Here is a 17,824-nt window from a genome sequence, read left to right as displayed (position 1 = left end):
AACTGTTGTTGAGCATGGACCATGTGCCAGGCACTGTGCTAGGTGCCCTTGGCTCCACAGGGACCACTGTTTCCTCTGTGTGACAGATTAGAACACGAGGCTCAGTGAGGGGTCATCACCCCCACCAGGAAGTGCTGGCGTTGGGCTGGGTCCTGGGTCTCCAGCATCTCAGCCACTTAGAGCACCATAGGATGTGCCTCCCAGCCCACACAGCCGACTTCCTCCCCCGAGAGCCTTTCATCTGAACCGTCTATTAGGCAATCCTGGGACTCCATTGTCCACCCGCCCCCCCCAGGCCTTAGAGTATTTGCTGTGAGCTCTCCAATCTTCAGCAAGATGCTAGTCTCCAGAGACTACCCACCAACTCCGGCAGAAGCCAAACCCCTGGGGAGCCCTGGGGAATGGTGCCCCTGCTCAGAATGTGGGCCCTGGATGGCAGTAGCTTGTCTCTGGCCCAAGCCTGGAGCCAGATTTACCTTGGCTGACAGATTCCGAAGGGCGAGGGTGAGGCCAGAAGGAAGACACCCTTACCCTTCTGCTTAGCATCTCACCAACGGCACCACCCAGGAGCATCTGTAGGAGTGTGCAGGATGTATTTTAAAGTCTCCAGAACCAACCAGCATTCAAGATCAGAAGTTGGGTGTTTTAATAGTGTGGCCTGGCCATGTTTGCATCCCTGAGCTCCTTCAAGGCAAAGACAAGGTACAGATTCTCTATGCCTGCAGCAAGGCTGGGCACACAGGAGGCCCGGAGAGAAACAGGGGACTTGGGGTCTTGCCTGCAGAGGCTGGGGCCCTGGGGGAGAACTGCAGCCACTGAGGATGTGAGATCCCTGAAGCAGGAGGAAGGCAGGCAGGCCACGTCCACCAGCAGCTCTGTCGAGCCCATCCCTAACTCTCCTTGTACAAAGACCCACAAGGGAATTGAGGACTTGGGGAGAATATGGGACAGACCTGGCTCACACCCTGCTGTCTTGGCTCCTGGCTTGGCAGCCTTGGGTAAGTCACTTCTCCTTTCTGGGCCTCAGTTGCCTCATCTATGAAATGGGCATGTTGACCAACCCCAGTCAGATAGTTGCTGTGAGGTATTGATGAGTGCTCACACTCCAAGGGCTCACTCAGGGCACCCAGGGCCTCAACCTCACCGACACCTCTTCACCCCACCCCACAGTCTGGGTCCAGCCCCTCTGAACTTTGCTGGTCTTGATAGGCCATCGTCCCTTTTGCCTCCTGGCCTGTGCACCTCTCTTCCCTCTGCTGAGAACACTCTTCTACTCCTTTCTGGCTCACTCTATCCCAGCTTAGACTTTCCCTTCTCCAGGACCCTCTCTCTGATGCCCTACGGGTCAGTTTAGGTGCCTTTTCACTGAGTTCCCACCATATCTGTATGTCCCTCATTGCAGCTCTTGGCAGTCTTGACTGTGTTTGCCTGGTCACATGTCCTCTTCTTCAAGGACAGGGACTAGACCAGCCAGGAGCCACGGAGGGGCTGCAGGACAGCTTAAGGCTGGAGGAGAGGGGCTCTTTGGCTCCAGTGGAGATTCTGATTAACATCACGGGGGAGCTTCCCAGACTGTTCATGGCCCAGGCCCTGGGCTGAGTGGCCAGTGGCGGATGGAACACAAAATAGTGACCTCAGGGAGAAAGGACCAGCCTGGCAAATCCAGGAGCACACCTGCCTGTGCCCATTGCCCCCTGACCCCTCATGGCACTACAGTCCTGCCTGGGGTCCAAGAAATCAGGAACCCCCTCCCCCCATGTTAACAGGGACTCATCTGCTTGGCAACTCTGATGACTCTGGACCAGTTGTATTTTACAAGGAAGTAAAAAATGAAGGCGAGGATCCAATTGCATATCATCTGTATTGTCACATGAAATATACATCCATAAACAGTTGACTTGAAAAGACCTATTAGGTCACATGGAGTCCGGCCCCTAGGGGCCAAAGCAGCACTGTTGCCCGTGGGCTGCTTCGTGTAGCCTAGAGTCCCACAGGCAGCGGCAGGGGGCACCTGGTCTCCCCAGGCTCTGGGGCCAGGCACTGGAAGAGGCCAACTCGAGCCCCAGGCCCTTTAGCTCCTGGGGCAGCATCTCCCAAAACGCACTTGAGGAAACCATAGTTACTTGGGGTTAATAGCTGTTCTACGAGAAAAGGGTTCTGTGGTCAAATAAGTTTAGGAAACATGGAGTTCAACAAGGCTCAACAGGAAGCTTGTCTACAAGACTTTGTCAATGCCATTATGTCAATAATAGGTCTCATGACTCCAATATAGGGGCAGAATATACAGTGTTTCCCAAGCATATTTGACCACAAAGCCCTTTTTTCACCCTAAAGCATCTTGCAGGCTGGTATCCCATGGGGCACCCTTTCAAAAGTGCTGCCCTAAGCTATCGATGATCATTAATGAAAATGGGCACCTCCATTGGGTGGTGGGTTTGGGGTATTTTGCTGGGCATTGTGCTGTGGTGGGATAGGCACAGCTAAGAACTCAACAGTTATGATGACAAAAGGACAAGACTCAACCCCTATCCCGCCATCTTGCTTCTCGCTTGTCATCTCCAGAGCAGAAGCTTAGTAGGGCTGTCTCCGTGGCTGGGCCCCCTCGGGCCTAGAGAGGAGACATGGATTCCAAGCAAAAGGGCAAGTGGCACCCAGCACGACTGAACACATGAGTCACCAGTGGCTGGCCGGCTTGGGGTCGCCAGTCTCCAACCAGGAAGGGAAAGCTGAAGTGGGAGTGGCTGACTCCAACTCTGGGGCTGCTGGTTCACCAACCCCTGCTGACCCCATGCAGCCTCCTGCAGCCTCTCTCCAGCCACCCTCACCCTTGGCCTCCTTGGGAAGGTGTGCCATGAGCAGGCGGCTCACCAGACCGAGATGAGCATCTGGCAGGTGTTGGAGGACATCCAGACCAGCTCCACCAGACGGAACTGGAAGTAACCAATGATGAAGCCCGAGATGACGTCCGTAATGTGGTGGCGCCCAATCATCACACGTGACAGGCCCACACAGAAGGCCCAGAGCACCAGAAGGACACGAAGGGGCACCGCTAGCACCAAGTGGCTGAGGAAGAACTTGGACACCATGGCTGCACGGCTGGCGTGCCCAGCTGGGAAGGCGTAGATATCCATGGTGAGATAGTCCAGGAGGCTGGGGCTCGTCTCATACGGACCGCGCCGCTTGATGAGCTTCTGCACGCCGGCCACTGTCATAATGTCCAGGAGCAGGGCTGTGGGCAGGAGAGACAAGCACGTAGGCCATCAGAGCCACCAAGATGCCCAGCCCCTGGGTCCTCCAACCTCTTCTCCCCCCGACCACTTCACTCCAGCACGCTGACCTCAGAACACACCCCACCTCAGGGCCTTTGCCCCTGCTGTGCCCTCCACCTGGAACGCCCCCCTCTTGGATATTTATGTGCTTACCCCCTCATTTCCTTCAGAGAAGTTTTCCCTGACCACCCCATTTATAAAAGCCCCCACACTCTCTCTCCCCCTCACTTGGCTTTATTTTTCTTTATAGCGTTTCTCACCATCAGACATATTACACATTTTCTTGTTGATTTGTCTCTTCTTTCTCTTCCCTCCACCAGCATGTGCTCCATGAGGGCGGGGTCCCATTTTGCTCATCACTGGGAGGCATGAGGGAGTCTCTGGGTGGCACAAATCGTTAAGCACTTGGCTACTAACTGAAAGGTTGGTGGTTCAAATTCACCCAGTGGCATCTTGGAAGAAAGGCCTGGAGATTTACGTCCAAAAAATCAGCCATTGGAAACCCTATGGAGCACATTTCTATTCTGACACACATGAGGTTGCCATGAACCCAAACTGACTGGAAGGCAATTGGTCTGGAGATGTAAATGAAAGAGTGGGTGATTTTCTCAAATGACCTCACCAAAAGCCGCCAACAGCCCCAAGTGCAGGGCTATTAGCATCATCCCCATTTTACAGAGGACAAGACAAAGCCACAGGTTCCCTGGAGCATTCATACCTGCTGGTACTTCTTTCTGGAATGTTCTCCCCTTTCCCTCCCCACCGGCTCATCCTTCAGGTCTCAGTTTAAATGTCACCTCCTCAGGGAAGGCTTCCCTGATGCATAGACCAGGCCAGCCTCTGACTATGCTCTCTCAACACCAAGCGTTTCTCCTTCAAATCCTCTGTCCAGTTGTAACCGAGAAATCTATTGGGTGGTGAGATGCCAGCGTCTGCTCCTCCCTTCCCCATACCATCACTCATGGAGGCAAGGGCCATGTCTGCGTTATTCCTCAGTTTACCCCCAGTGCAAGTACCTAGTGTTAGTTGGGTTGCTGGCCCAAGGCTCAGGGCCAGAGGGGTAGAGCAGGGATTCCAACCCAGGGTTCCCTGTCTGTCTGGGCTCTTTCTCCGTTTTGGAGCACATGGGAGACTTGAATCTCCATCCCACCTCTGCCCCCAGCCCGCTGTGTGGCTCTGGAAGGGGGGCCCTGTCTCTCTGGGTCATAGTTTCACACAGCTGATCACAGTGGCCCCAGAAAACCAATGCCGGAAGCTCCAGGCAAACCCTCTGATGGGGGCTGGGGGTGCAGCGGCAGGGCCAGGTGCATGATCAGCGGAGAGCCCTGTACGTGTGCCCCACATGCTTTTCCAGCCCTATGAACAACTGGCCCCAGGTGCCCTTGCTTGATCCCTAGGAGGTCACAGTACCCTTAAGTCCTTCTTCAGGTGACAGTGAAAGCAAAACGGGCAGTGTTGTGCAGTGGTGAAGCACCAAGTGCCATAGTCAGGAATCCGGGTTGAGCCCCACCCCTGGAGCCTCTGGGCTGTGTGACCTTGGACAAGTCCTCTAACTTTCCTCACCTGTAAGTGTTGTGAGGCCAGGTAAGATCTGCACAAGGGTGCCTGGCCACCGTTCCTTCGCCCAGGTCAGAGGGGTTCCCCAGTATGCAAGATGTTCAGTGCTAAAATCATGACAGTCACAGGCAAAACGGGAAAAGATGGTCCCCCTGAGTGCCTAGCACACGGGGAAGGCTCAATTAGGCTAAATGACAATTATGCAGCCTCCCAGAAAACTTGCAGTATTCATCGACATTATTGGCTCACAACTGCTCTTGCTCAGAAATTAAAAAAAAAAAAAAGCTTTTGAAAAAAATTACGCAGTAGATGTTTGCTGTAGAAAATCTACAAAACAGAAAGCAAAAGGAAAAGTTTAAATTAACTCTGATGCTACCACTGTTCCAGACTCTTCTGTCCATCTATGGATCATAGAAGAACAACTGAAACACGCTGTCTATACATTGCTGTGTAACCTGCTTTTGAAAACCTTGCCACATGCTGCAGACGAGGCACCGTGTGTATTTAGCAGTCCTGGTGCATGAACGTTCAGATTCCTTCCAAACAACACTGCCCTCCCTGGTTAGAGCTTCTCCTGCCCACCGCAGGGGTTGTTGCTTAAAGTCTGGGCTCTTGACTTGGGATTTGAACCCCTGGCCTCTCCAGTGGTTCCTGCCCTTCTCAATAGCCACAGGGTTGCCCAGTGGGTTGGCTGATGTCTGCCCTGCTCTGGGAGGCCTGGCTACCAAGGCCTGAAAGAGAAGGAGACTAAGGGAGGGAGACAGCCTCCTGCTACACTCCCCATGTTTCCCTGGCAACTGGCTCCAGGCTTCCAGGCATGCCTCTCGCTGGAGCACACAGCACAGCGGCAACCGGGAGGTGAGTGGCCGGCCAGCCCACATGCTGCTGATCCAGAGGCCAGGCTTAGGCTCAGAGCCATCTGGAGCTTGCAGAGGTCACAGGCCTGGCATGAGAGAGGGACCAGGGACTGCCAGATCTCCAGGGCAGGCGGGAGGGAGGAGGTGGCTGTGTCTGACACCCGTGGGACTCCTCAACTTAACAGAGAAGCTGGGGTAGGAGGCCAGGCCAAGAGGAGTCAGCCAGCCGGCTCCAGCGCAGGGAGGCCCAGCTGTCATCTGCAATTCTCAAAGAAATGGCCTGGGGTGTCAGGCTTCCTCCATTTGGGGAAGGGCAAGAACTTGGCTGCTAAAGAAAAGGGTGGAGTTTCGAACCCACCCAGCAATTCTGCGAGAGAAAGACGTGGTGATTTGCTCCCATAAAGATTACAGCCTAGAATATCCTATAGGGAAGTTCTACTCTGTCACATGGGGTTGTTATGAGTTGAAATAGACTCAACAGCACCTAACATCAACAACAGTACATGGAATGGGGATTAAACTAGTAGGCTCTGGAATCACGGTGTGTTCAGAAGAGCCCTGGTTCCTCTACTTAAAAAGCAAGTTTCTATTACACTAAGAAGTACACAAGCATAAAGGACATTTTTGGTAACTGCTATACCATACACAATTTTGTAATAACAACCAAACACTATGTGTGTGGTTACATAGGTAGACGTGTATGCATATATGTGTAGGCGTATCTGTAGGCATATGTGTATATACATGTGTATATGTTGCATATATACTCATATATATGATAAAGCACGTGGGGGCACGGTGAACGGATACTTCCTAGACATAACCACTTGGTGGGATTGACTAACTGGATATGAAGGCTTAGGACCATAGTCTCTTGGTATAGCTCAATCAATTGGCATAACATAGTTCTGGGATCTTAAAAGCTTGTGAGTGGCCATCTAAGATATAGTTATTGGTCTCTACTCGTCTGGAGCAAAAGAGAAAGAAGGAAGCCAAAGACTCAGAGAAGAAAGTAGCGTACAGGACTAACAGCCTACACGAATCACAGCCTCATCTACCCTGAAACCAGAAGAACTGGACAGTGCCCGGTTACCACTACCGGACTGTTCTGACCAGGGGCACAATACCTGGTCTTAGAAGAGAAGAAAAATGTAGAACAAAACTCAAATTCTTTAAAAAGCCCAGACTTACTAGGCTGGTAGATACTAGAGGAACCCCTGAAACTATCTCCTTGAGATACCCTTTAAACTTCGTACTGAAACCACACCCTCATCTTTCAGCTAAATAACAGACTGGCTCATAAAATAAACAATATCACCTGTGAGTACTGTGTTCCTTTAAAAAATCATCTATATGAGACCAAACAGTCAACATTTACCCTAAAACAAAAATGAAAAGGTAAGAGGGGGGCAGGGAAGGTGAAAAGGTAATGGGGGGCAGGGAAGCTACAGCAATGGAAATGAAACAACCAGAAGGGAAATAATGGGCATGCTGACACATGGCGAAAAATGTAACCGAAGTCGTTGAACAATATGTACAGAAATTGTTAAACCTAATTTGCTGTGTAAACTTTCGCCAAAAACACAATAAAATATTATATATATAAAAAAGAGCAACTTTCTTGAAGAATGTAATCATTGTCACTGAATTGCAGATGTCTAAACTGCTGTGCTGGTGTACATTTTGTTAAATAAATACTAAACCACCTGGTGCCATTGAGTCATTGCACTTAGGTATATTTTCATCAAAATAAAAAAAAAAGGAAATTAAAAAAAATACAGAAAAGAGTGAGTTCCTCCGCCTCTCTGACTAAGCCTCAGTCTTCTCATCTGTAACAGGGGTTGTTGTAGGGATGAAATAAGCTAATTAGTGTATGTGAAGCATTTCGCACAGCTTGGCACGTGTCCAGCCCTTGAGAAACGGTGGCTGTTAGCACTGGTGCTGTTACTATTCCTCTCCAATCTAGGTAAGCAATTTAAGACTTTTAAACTCTGGAGGACGGGTGGCTTCAAGCAGGTACTTCAGTGAAAAGATTTTCTTCTCTGAGGTTCTACCAAGGTCAAAATGATCTGGCCTGGGGTCCAAGACCTCTGTCATCTGAAGGAAAGCTTTCCAAAGGTATTTCAGGGAGTCAGGGGGCAGGGCAGAGGGCAGGGCCTCTCTGGTGCTGGTGAGCAGTGGCCAGCCAGGGTTTGGGTACCAGGAGGGTCACTGGAACCTCAGGGGGGCTAAATAGGGCCAGAGTTAGGTCAAAGCATGACAGAAGCCACTGGAAGACGTGGGTTATCTGTCCTATTGGTGACCAAATTTTCTCAGTCAAAAACCAGATTCAGCAACTCGCAAATTATTGTCATTATGTGCCATTGAGTTGATTACGTGTTTCAGAGTATAACTGCCCCATAGGGTCTTCTTGGCTGCAATCTTTATGGAAGCAGATAGCCAGGTTTTTCTCCTAGAGTCGCTTGGTAGGTTCGAACCGCTGACCTTTTGGTTAGCAGCCACGCGCTTAACCATTGTGCTACCAGGGCAAATTATTACCAGTTTAAAGTCCACCTTTCCAGACAAATGTGAGCCCTAAGCAGGCAAGGGTCCATCTGTGTCGTGGGACCATGATCCTAGTGTAGGTGCCCATAGAAGGTTCTGGGTCCACGATGAAAATGGGAGGGAGGAGGCCTCGTCGGCCCCCCTCTGATAGGGCGGCTGGAGGCAAGGAGGCCTTGAGCTCTCCAGGTGCTCCAGTTTCTCTGCCTGGGTGACAGGATCCACGGGCCCAGAAGTGAGCTAGACCTATGCCTTTCATATATTTAGTAGCAAAACAATTTTTCCCTAATGAAAACATATACAAGAACATACTCCATGTAACAGATGAAGGAGGCGCTGCTCTGGCTGCAGCTGGGTGGGTGGGTGGGGCGAGGCATCTGGAGCTCAGCTCATGGGTCCTCCCTTCCTCCCCAGGGATGCCTCTGAGGCTGCCCTGTGTCCTGTGATTTGAAAACCAGGCATCTGGCTTTTGGGAAGCTGCTGCTATTTCTGGCAGGTTCTGCCTTTTGAGGTCATAGTGAGGTGGGGACTAGCCCCATCCCTCCCTGTGGCCCTTGGGGACTGTTGGGCTAGGCTTGGCTGTCTAGCTGTCCAGTTAGTTCTTTCCCTTGACTACCAGATCCTTTTTTTTTTTTTTATTTTTTTTTTTGTACTTTAGGCAAAAGTTTACAAATCAAGTCAGTCTCTCATACAAAAGGCCATTCACACCTCGCCGTACACTCCCTCCTGCTCCCCCTAATGAGACCGCACACTCTTCCTCTCCATCCTGTATTCCCCGTGTCCATTCATCCAGCTCCCGTCCCCCTCTTCCTTCTCATCTCACCACCAGACAGGAGTCGCTCACATAGTCTCATGTGTCTACTTGAGCCACGAAGTGGCTACTCATCAGTATCGTTGTTTATCTTATAGTCCAGGCCAATCCCTGTCTGCAGAGTTGGTTTCGGGAATGGTTCTGATCTTGGGCTATTGAGGGGTCCAGGGACTACAACCGTCAGGGCCCCTCCAGTCTCAGTCAGACCATTAAGCCTTGACCACCAGATCTGGGGTGTCACTGTATGCCAGGCACTGTGCCAGGCAGTGGAGCTGATGAACCAGGCTGGCAGGGTCCCTGCTCTCGGGACCATAAAGTTGAGGGGGCAAATGGTCAGTAGCAAATAATTACACAGAGAGTTACTCTATTACAGGTGTGGTGGGGCCTGTGGTCTTTCTGCCTCACCACACTGCAGCCGTCTGAGTTGTGGGGGGGGGGTGAGGATTTTTTTATAAGCTTCCCAACAGAGTGGAAGGCTTCCCTGGTCTCCCACCACCCACCTCCCCTGTCCAGGTTCCCTGGCCCCTGCTGCTGCCTCTGCAGGGAGTCTCCCCTCCCCTAGCATGGCCAGCAATTGGTGTGACTGCGACTCTATTTGGAGCCCAGAAATAGAAGCAAATGGCGCCATCACTCAAGGCTCTGTGAATTCTGCTCACATGGCTGTGTTGCGTCCCCTGACCTACATCTCCTCCTGGACTCAGAGGGGAGCAAGAGGTCCCCCATGTGGCAAAGGCCTAGTCTGGCAGGAAGCTCAGGGCTAAGGTCAGGAGAGCTGGCCAAGGTTGCACAGCTCCTGACTTGCTCTGTGACCCGGGGCAAGTCACTTAACCTGGGACTCTGCTCATCAAAGTAGACTGGGGCAGGGGCTATGCGCTTGGGCTTCAGAATCAGAGAGACCACATCAAGGTCAGCTGCTTGCAAACATGACCTCAGGTATGTCCATCCCCTCTGAGCCTCCATTTGTTCCCTCATTGATAAAATGAGGCTCATTCTAGAACCTAGTCTGAGGGCTACGTGCCACAAGCTCTCCATAAATGGCACCTGTGAGCAACATCAGATGACAGCAGTGCTTGGTTGGACCACCTCTCACGCCTGCCCGCCCTGACAATCTCTACCCTGAGATGGCTGAACCTCACATGCAGTAAACCTGGTTATTCCCAAGGCCCTGCTGTCCTGAAGGCCTCTTTCTCCTCAGAGGGTGGTGAGAACCTGCCTCGGTGCTCACCTCTCTCCACCAACTCAGCAATCCTCAGGATCTGTAGGGGCCAAGAGACCAGAGTGCTGGGGGCATTGCAGGGGCAAGGCAGCAACCAAAGCTTTCTTAGAAGAGGGCTGCTATCATGGAAGCAGCAACTCTAGAACATCAGTTCTCTGCCAGTAGCTTTGTGCATGGAGGCTGCCTGGAGCAGGGGGATGGCTGGGATGACCACATGTGGTCCCTTTCGGCATGGGCTGCCTTTTCCTGGAGGACCAGCTCAGCAGAGGGCTGGGGCCTGGGGAATCAGGGCTGGGATGGGGATGGGGGCTGTGGGCTCAGCTGTGGGCAAAGACAGAAGCAAAAATGGGTCTTAAATGTGCTCCTTGCTGGCTGGCAAGGGGACAGCTTGTGGGTGTGTGTCCCTGGCTGGCTGGGGCTCTGAGCAGGGGCCCAGTTCCTTTAGCCTGGGGGTTGACCTTGCCCCTAATCCTCCCATTCTAGCTTCTTCTGGAGGCTGAGAACCAGCCTGAGATCGTGTAAATTGTTCCTAACTTCTGGAAGGGCATTTGGCATTCAGAATCCAAAGTCTTTACAACATGTTTCCCTTTGACTCAGCTATTCTCTTTGCAGGAACATTTCCTCCGGAAATAATTAGGGACGTGCACCATGACTCGTGGTGAAGGATGTCCACTGCAGCGTTATTTATAACAGCGAAATATGTGAAACAACCCCACGCCCTTCAGTAGGAGACGGATGGGACAGATTGTGGCCAGTCTAGACAATAGAACACTGCGGCCACTGCAAACGATGAAGGCAACATGTATTTATAGCCACCCAAGGAGAGCTAGGGGGTCTGTTAAGTGGAAAAGGCCAATTACAAAACAGAACTTGCCAATTGTGTACAATAATATATACGCATAAAAATAAATGTGTTTATATTCAGAGAAAAAAGTCTGGAAGGTTCTATACCAATTGTAAACAGTCCTTCTCTCTGGGTGAGGATTGAGGTTAATTTTTTTAGAATTGTTTTTTTATATATGGCACAGTGGTTAAGAGCTACAGCTGCTAACCAAAAGGTTGGCAGTTTGAATCCACCGGGTGCTCCCTGGAAACCCTATGGGGCAGTTCTACTCTGTCTTACAGGGTTGCTATGAGTTGGAATCGATTTGATGGTAAGGGGTTTGGTTTGGTTGATTTTTATAATTCTGCATTTAATTTTTTCCTTACCACGAATAGTATAACTTATGTGGTTTTTTAGGTATGTTTTTAAAAAGTTATTCTAAAAACCAGTGCATATACATGCTACAATGTGGATGAACCTTGGAAACAGGCTGAGTGAAATAAGTCAGACACAAAAGGACAAATATTGGATGACCCCACTTATCCAGCATATCTAGAGTAGGCAAATGCATAGAGGCCAAAGAATATTAGTGGTTACTGGGGGCAGGTGGGCGGGGGGCGACGGGGAGTTACTGCTTAAGGGGCACCGAGTTTCTGTTTGGGGTGATGAAAGCTTTTGGAAACAGGTAGTGGGGATGGTAGCACAACATGGTAAATGTAATTAATGTTATTGAATTGTACACTTAAAAATGGTTAAAATGGCAAACTTTTTGTTACACATATTTTACCACAATAAAGTTAAACAAGCAAACAAAAAGCAGCACCCTGTTCCAGGAGAACATAGCCCCTGGGGAATGTGTGGTGAGCAGAAAGTGTGGGTTGAAAGAAAATTCACTGTTTTGGTGCTGGAGCCTGCCCTCCATTGGCATGTATGTCGGGCATCTCTCCTGACCAGCGAAGCCCCTGCCTCTGACCAGAGCCCATGGTGCCCCCAGGGCTGATGCGTGGGTCTGCTTTGTCTCTAACTCTCCTGGTCTGAGTGACTCTGAGCATGTTTCCTAACTTCTTGGGGCTTCTATTTTCTCACCTGAAGAATACAGACACTAAAGCCTGCTCTACCTGTCTCCAAAGACTGTTGGGGTGTGAGTGATCAAAATTCCAGGTATAAAGTCTGATAGCGTCTTTTAGTCACTCAGCTGAATACCAAGCACTGCTGGGAGCTGGGTCTGAAGCAGGAGGCAATGCAGACCAGGACCCGACCCAACTGCACAATTGGTTATTTAATTTCTGCTGTATCAGCTGCAAGGCCAGATGAAATAACAGCATACGATGGGGGCTTGGCCTGGTTTTGGGGTGGTCAAAGGCTTCCCTGAGGGGGTGGACAACACTCTACCGCTGAGAAGTTAGCGTGTGTCATCTCCAGTAGAAAAGAGTGTTGCTGCCAGGGAGGTTTTGGAATCAGCCTAAATACCCATCAAGTAGGGACAGATTAATCCGGCCTTGGTGGAGAGGTTGTCACCGAGAGCAGGTGCCGACAGACGGGAGATAGGAGAGCTGACAGAACAGATAACCTGGACAGCTGGCCAAAGAGGGACTGGGGTGGGGGTGGGGGTGCTGCTGAGAGAGGGTCAAAGGGGTTGGGGGGATGGAGAGATGCTATGAAATAACCAAGGGTGGCTAGGTGGTGGTGGGACGCTGTGAGGTGGCCACGAGGCCAGGGGGAATGCTGTGAAGTGGCCAGAGGGAGGATGAAGACTAGGGGGAGAGTGGTGGGAAATGGCTGCTGCCAGGCTGAGAAATCCAGTTCTGGTGTCCATGCCTCATGCCTGATGTGAAGGGATGTGGGACCGAGACCAGGATTCCAAAAGGGAGGGTAGATGGCCATGGAGGTCCCTCCCAGCCCACCCATGGTACAGCCATGAGAATAAAGCCGAGCCAGGTGAAACACCACAGGAGGTCAATTTAGAAAAATGTTCTATGTTAGCATGTGCACAGAGAAAATTCCAGAGGCGTGTGCCTCAAACTGCAGCAGAAGTTATCCCTGGGGAGCGAGGTCGAAGGCAGACGATCACTTTTTTGCATTATCTGTCTCTGTGATGTTTGCATTTTCTTTCCCAGAAGAATGTATCAATAAAGATACTTTAATAAATGACGTAGATCGTGACCAAAAGACATAGAGACCGCTTTCAACCACAGAAACATGCCCATAGGAAACTGGGCTTGGTGAACCAGGCTGGGCCTGGGTGAGTCACCCGTCGCCTGGTTCCCTTTGGGAAGGGAGAAGGGGAGGAGCTTTAGGGGACTTGGAGGGAGGCTGGACCAGGGCTTCTAATAACAAAGATGATACTCATTGCTACACAAGCAGTAACTGGGCATCACTAGGTACCATGCACTGTGCTAAGCGTTACGGGTAATTCTCTAGTGAACTATCCAGATGAGCCCCTGGGGAGATGAGAAAACTGAGGCTCAGAAAGAGGAAGTCACTTGCCCAAGATTCACAGCAGAGCTGAGATTTGCACCCAGGACTGGTTGATGCTAAAGTGCAAGCTTTTGCCAGGTGCTAAGTCTCCTTCTTCCTGGGAGGTTACTGGAGTCTGGGCAGCATGCAGTGTGGGAGGAGGGGGCGGGGAGGGTGCAGGACCATGTGCCATGCACGGAGCACACAGAGAGTGTCCTCCTGGCCTAGCTGGGACCCTTCACAGGCCAGGTGGTGGCCAGAGCTCCTATTTCCCAAGCCACCCAAGTGGCCCCTTGGGGGCTGAGGGGAGCCCAGGTCCCAAACATAAGCACGGAAGACTCAACTTCCAGCCCAGAGACTGTGGCAGGAGTCTGCAGGGTGCCCTGGTACTTGGAGTGGGTGGACAGGGCTGGGCAGAGCTATCTTACTCCCTGGGTCCTGAGGTACTAATTCTCCTACAGTTTCCACAATAGTGATGGTCCTATTCCCTGGGCATGGGCCAGGGGCCAGTCACTGTACCAATCACCCTCTCTTTAAATCCCCACCACAGGCCTATAGCCTCATCATACAGAGCAGGAAACTGAGGAACAAATTTACACAGTAAGTACAGGGCAGAGTAGGGACCTGGCCAAAGCCCAGGCCTACCTCAGACCTAGGCTTTAGGGTTGATAGCCCTCCCAGGCCCCCCAAAGACTAAAGAGCAGGCAGAATCCTGACATTTCTGTTCAGCTGGTGCTGTTTACCCAGGTGGGGAATGGTAGCCACAGCCCCTCCTGGTGGGTCAGGCCAGGGCTATGGGATCAGAGTCTGGGACTGGTTGCTGCAGTTTTTTCCCACTGAGCTGAGGGACTGGACCCTCGCCCCCAGGATGTGACCACGGGCCTATAGACCTGCTCTTCCCACTCTACCTGCTCTGAGTGGCCATTGCTGAGTGGCTGCTTTGCACCAGGCCCTTATTACTCCATGGTCTCAGTACCTGGATGTGTCACCAAAGGTGCTGGCAGACAGAAAACCTCCTCCCAGACCCTTCACCTCTTCATTGCGAATGTGCTTCAGGAGTGAAGCCAGAACTATGGGTGATAACGTCTGACCTGCCTGACCCCTTAGGCTGGTGGCGGTGAGGGGGAAGCCGTGAGGTTTGCAGTTAGGAAGACTTGGATTTGGTTCCCGGATCTACTACTGAAACAGCTATGTGGGTTTAAGCAAGCCCCTTAACCTCTTGGGGCCTCAGTTTATTCATGTATAAAATGGACATATTAATACTTACCTTGAAAGCTCACCGGGAAGATTTTTTTAAAAAATAAAATGTAGGATGTTCATGGCATAGTATTGGTACATAATGAAGCTCAATAGATCATTTCTCTAAAGCCTTAAAAAACTACTCTCCATTCATATACAAGAGGGGAGGCATGTCGGATCTTGTTCACCATCCTATGGAGCAAACACGTTTGTGTCTTGCTGCTGGAAGGAGCCAGAAACCTGATCTCAACAAGTGGTTTAGACACTTTTAAATACTTTGGGCAAGGGAGACTTTCTTAAAAGCAAATGTTCATGTATTTAAAAGAAAGATAAAAGTGGAGCTATTTTAGTTTGTGCCAAGGGGAAGCTTGCTTGCATGCCTTCTGCCACGGCGAGCTCACTCTCTTTCTGGAGCATCTGTCCTGGAGTTGGGCAGGCCTGACTGTGAGAAAGCTGAGATCTGCCTCCCCTGGCTTGTCCCTGCTTCCCTGCTCTTTGTCCAGCCTGAAGCACCAGACAGAGGCTGGTTCTCTCTGGCCCCTCCTCTAAAAATGCAAAGCAGAGCTAGAGATGCTCCCACTTCTAATCCTGACTCCACCACTGATCAACTGCGTGACCTTGGGCAAGTCGTCACTCAGTGCCTCAGTTTCCTCCTCTTTAAGTGATAATAATAAAAGCCTTTCCCTTGAGGGGTTGTAGTGAGGATGAGAAGTGATGATGTGGCCTTATGCAAAGCCAATCCATAGTAAACACTCAACACTCTCCTAACACACCACCATAGGGGAAAGGACGGGCAGAGGGCCTCGGGAAGCTGGTTTGAGAGTGAGGCTCGGGAATCTGCCCTCCTGTGAGCTTTTCCACCCCCATCCTCTGCTACACAGAATACGGTTTTCTTAAGCCCTGTGTGAGGCCTCAGCAGGCACAGGGGAAACCACAGGTAATGAGAGCAGGTTTCTGTCCCTGGAAGCTCCTAGCCCAGCACCTTGGCCACCCTGCTCTGTCCCTCCCTCCAAGCCCATTGCTCGGCTCACAGGAAGAGCAGAGGCCTGAAGTCAGGCAGACCTGGTGCCAATCTCAAGCTCTGAGGCCTTGACCAGGTGACTTTATTTAGAGGAACCTCAGTTTCCTAATCTGTAAAATGGGAATGATAATGACACCAGCCTTGTGAGACTGTTTATTCAGGATAAAAAAATGTTAGTAATGAATTGTAAATAATTTAGTAATAAGAACAGAAAACCTCCACGGAGCCAGACACACCGTCTCCTACAGGAAGTATTGTTTTCTCCTCGTCAAGTCCCTACCCACACCCAGAGCAAGGAGCACCCAGATGCTTGAAGACCTCGAGGGAGGAGATGCATATTTTTATCACAACTTCCTCTAGGACCACGTTCTCAGTGATCCAACCTCACCCCTTCTGGAACTGGGACCCCTCATCAGCCTTTGCTTCACCTGAGACCTCCACTCTCCACCTGTCTCCAACATGGTGGCCACACTAGGAAGGGCAAGAGAATTAACATGGGGCCCAGTGTAGAGGGCTGAAGCCGAGTTCATGGACGCTTTGGGGAGCCAGAAGTGCCCAGTGCTGTGGCCTAATGGGGACTGGGAGTCGCCCTGTGGGTGGAGGGGAGGGCTTTCCGTCCACGAGGTCCCCACGTGGTAACTGGCTTGGGGCAAGTGCTAAACTGAGCAATGCTGGTAGCAAAGACTTTGGTAAAATAGGCCAAGCCCCCTACTCCAGCGACCACCTAGGGGAGGGAGCAGGTAAGATCTCCAGGAGACTCTGGGTGGCTGGGAGCCCCAGACTGAACCCCCAGGGCCCCCCAGGCCCTGCGGGAGAATCCTGGGCAGGGTCCCAGAACAAAGCAGGCCTCAGTGCTAGGATATCAGGGTGCACCTAGGGGTGGCACATAGAGCTGCCTGCAAGTGGCTGAAAAACTCCAGGACCCCCGCCTGTGGGGCGGGAGTCACTCAGGTGAGACGCTGGCTCTAGGACACCTACCAGACCTCAACTCTTCCTGGAGCCCTTGGCCTTCTGGCTCCCAACCCTCCTTTTAAAACTTCCTTGGGGTAGTAGCACCTTCTGCCAAGAGCAGGGCCTTTCCTCAGAGGTTACCACTGGGCCTCCACGCTCTCAAGGCCCCCATTTTGCAGGGGGCCCTCCTCTGCACATCCCTGGTGCTTGCTTCCCCACAGCCTATTTCTGGGACACCCTTCCTGCTTAACCTCATTAGATTGTTCCAGGTGGTTTCCGAGGGCCCTGTGGCCACCCCTGCCGGCCCCAAGGAGGGGAAGGCTACTTCCCGAGGGGCCTGGCAGGGCAGTGGTGGACATCAGCACACTCACCCAGAAGCAGGTTCATGAGCACCTCCTGGCCGGCCAGCGTGCTACTCTTCACCAGGCAGAGGATCGTGCCCCCAATCCAGGGAATGCCGTGGCCTGTGATGCCGATGAGCTTGACCATGGAGCGGGCACTGGCCCAGGACGAGGCCCGGCCTGCGCACACTCCCAGTCGCTTGGACATGCAAATGTCGATGGCCAGCAGGGAGTTGAAGGCAATGCCCTTGAAGGAGGGGTTCAGCTGCATGCAGTCCTCCTCGGGCAGCTGCTGTGACTGGCGCCGCTCACGGGCCCCATCACCAGGGGGTGGTGGCTGCGCCAACGAGCCTGGGGCCTTCCTGCCGGAGCTGCGGGGCTCTGAGGCCCCCTTGGGGGGCTGGTTCAGAGACAGGAACTCGGCCCGGTTGAGGACATTGTTGCGGTCCCGGGCCCGGGCCCGGCTCTGAGAAGCTGGCATAGCAACCTTGTTCACGTGGAGAAAGCCAGTGCCAGCCTGGCTCCAAGGACCTTCTCCCCGAAGACAAGAGCGGCCCAGAGAGCCCCCACGTCCCTGTCTCCCTGCCTTCTCCGCTATACACAGCAGCTGTTAAATATAGACTGGAGGAATGCACATGGCTGTTTACCTCCGGTTGCTACCAGGCTCGAACGGGATGTCAGTGCCAGGCTGGGCAGCCAATCAAGCCCACCAATGCGAGGCCAGCGCCAATGGAGCCACAG

General features: G+C 51.9%; 1 protein-coding gene across 1 annotated transcript; it reads right to left on the bottom strand.

Annotated features, from left to right (window-relative positions):
• Positions 1-1,871: 1,871 nt before the first annotated feature.
• Positions 1,872-17,824, bottom strand: PLPP7 (phospholipid phosphatase 7 (inactive)). The gene is made up of 2 exons (XM_049895825.1): positions 17,114-17,824; positions 1,872-3,229 (listed from the first exon to the last, which is right to left on the bottom strand). Exons 1-2 carry the CDS (start codon positions 17,562-17,564, stop codon positions 2,865-2,867), a joined length of 816 nt encoding a protein of 271 aa, XP_049751782.1. The 5' UTR covers positions 17,565-17,824; the 3' UTR covers positions 1,872-2,864.

This window comes from Elephas maximus, chromosome 9 (assembly GCF_024166365.1).
Source record: "Elephas maximus indicus isolate mEleMax1 chromosome 9, mEleMax1 primary haplotype, whole genome shotgun sequence".
Classification (NCBI taxonomy): Eukaryota; Metazoa; Chordata; class Mammalia; order Proboscidea; family Elephantidae; genus Elephas; species Elephas maximus.
The sequence above is the reverse complement of the archived record's forward strand: the minus strand, read 5'-3'. Positions and strand labels throughout refer to the sequence as shown.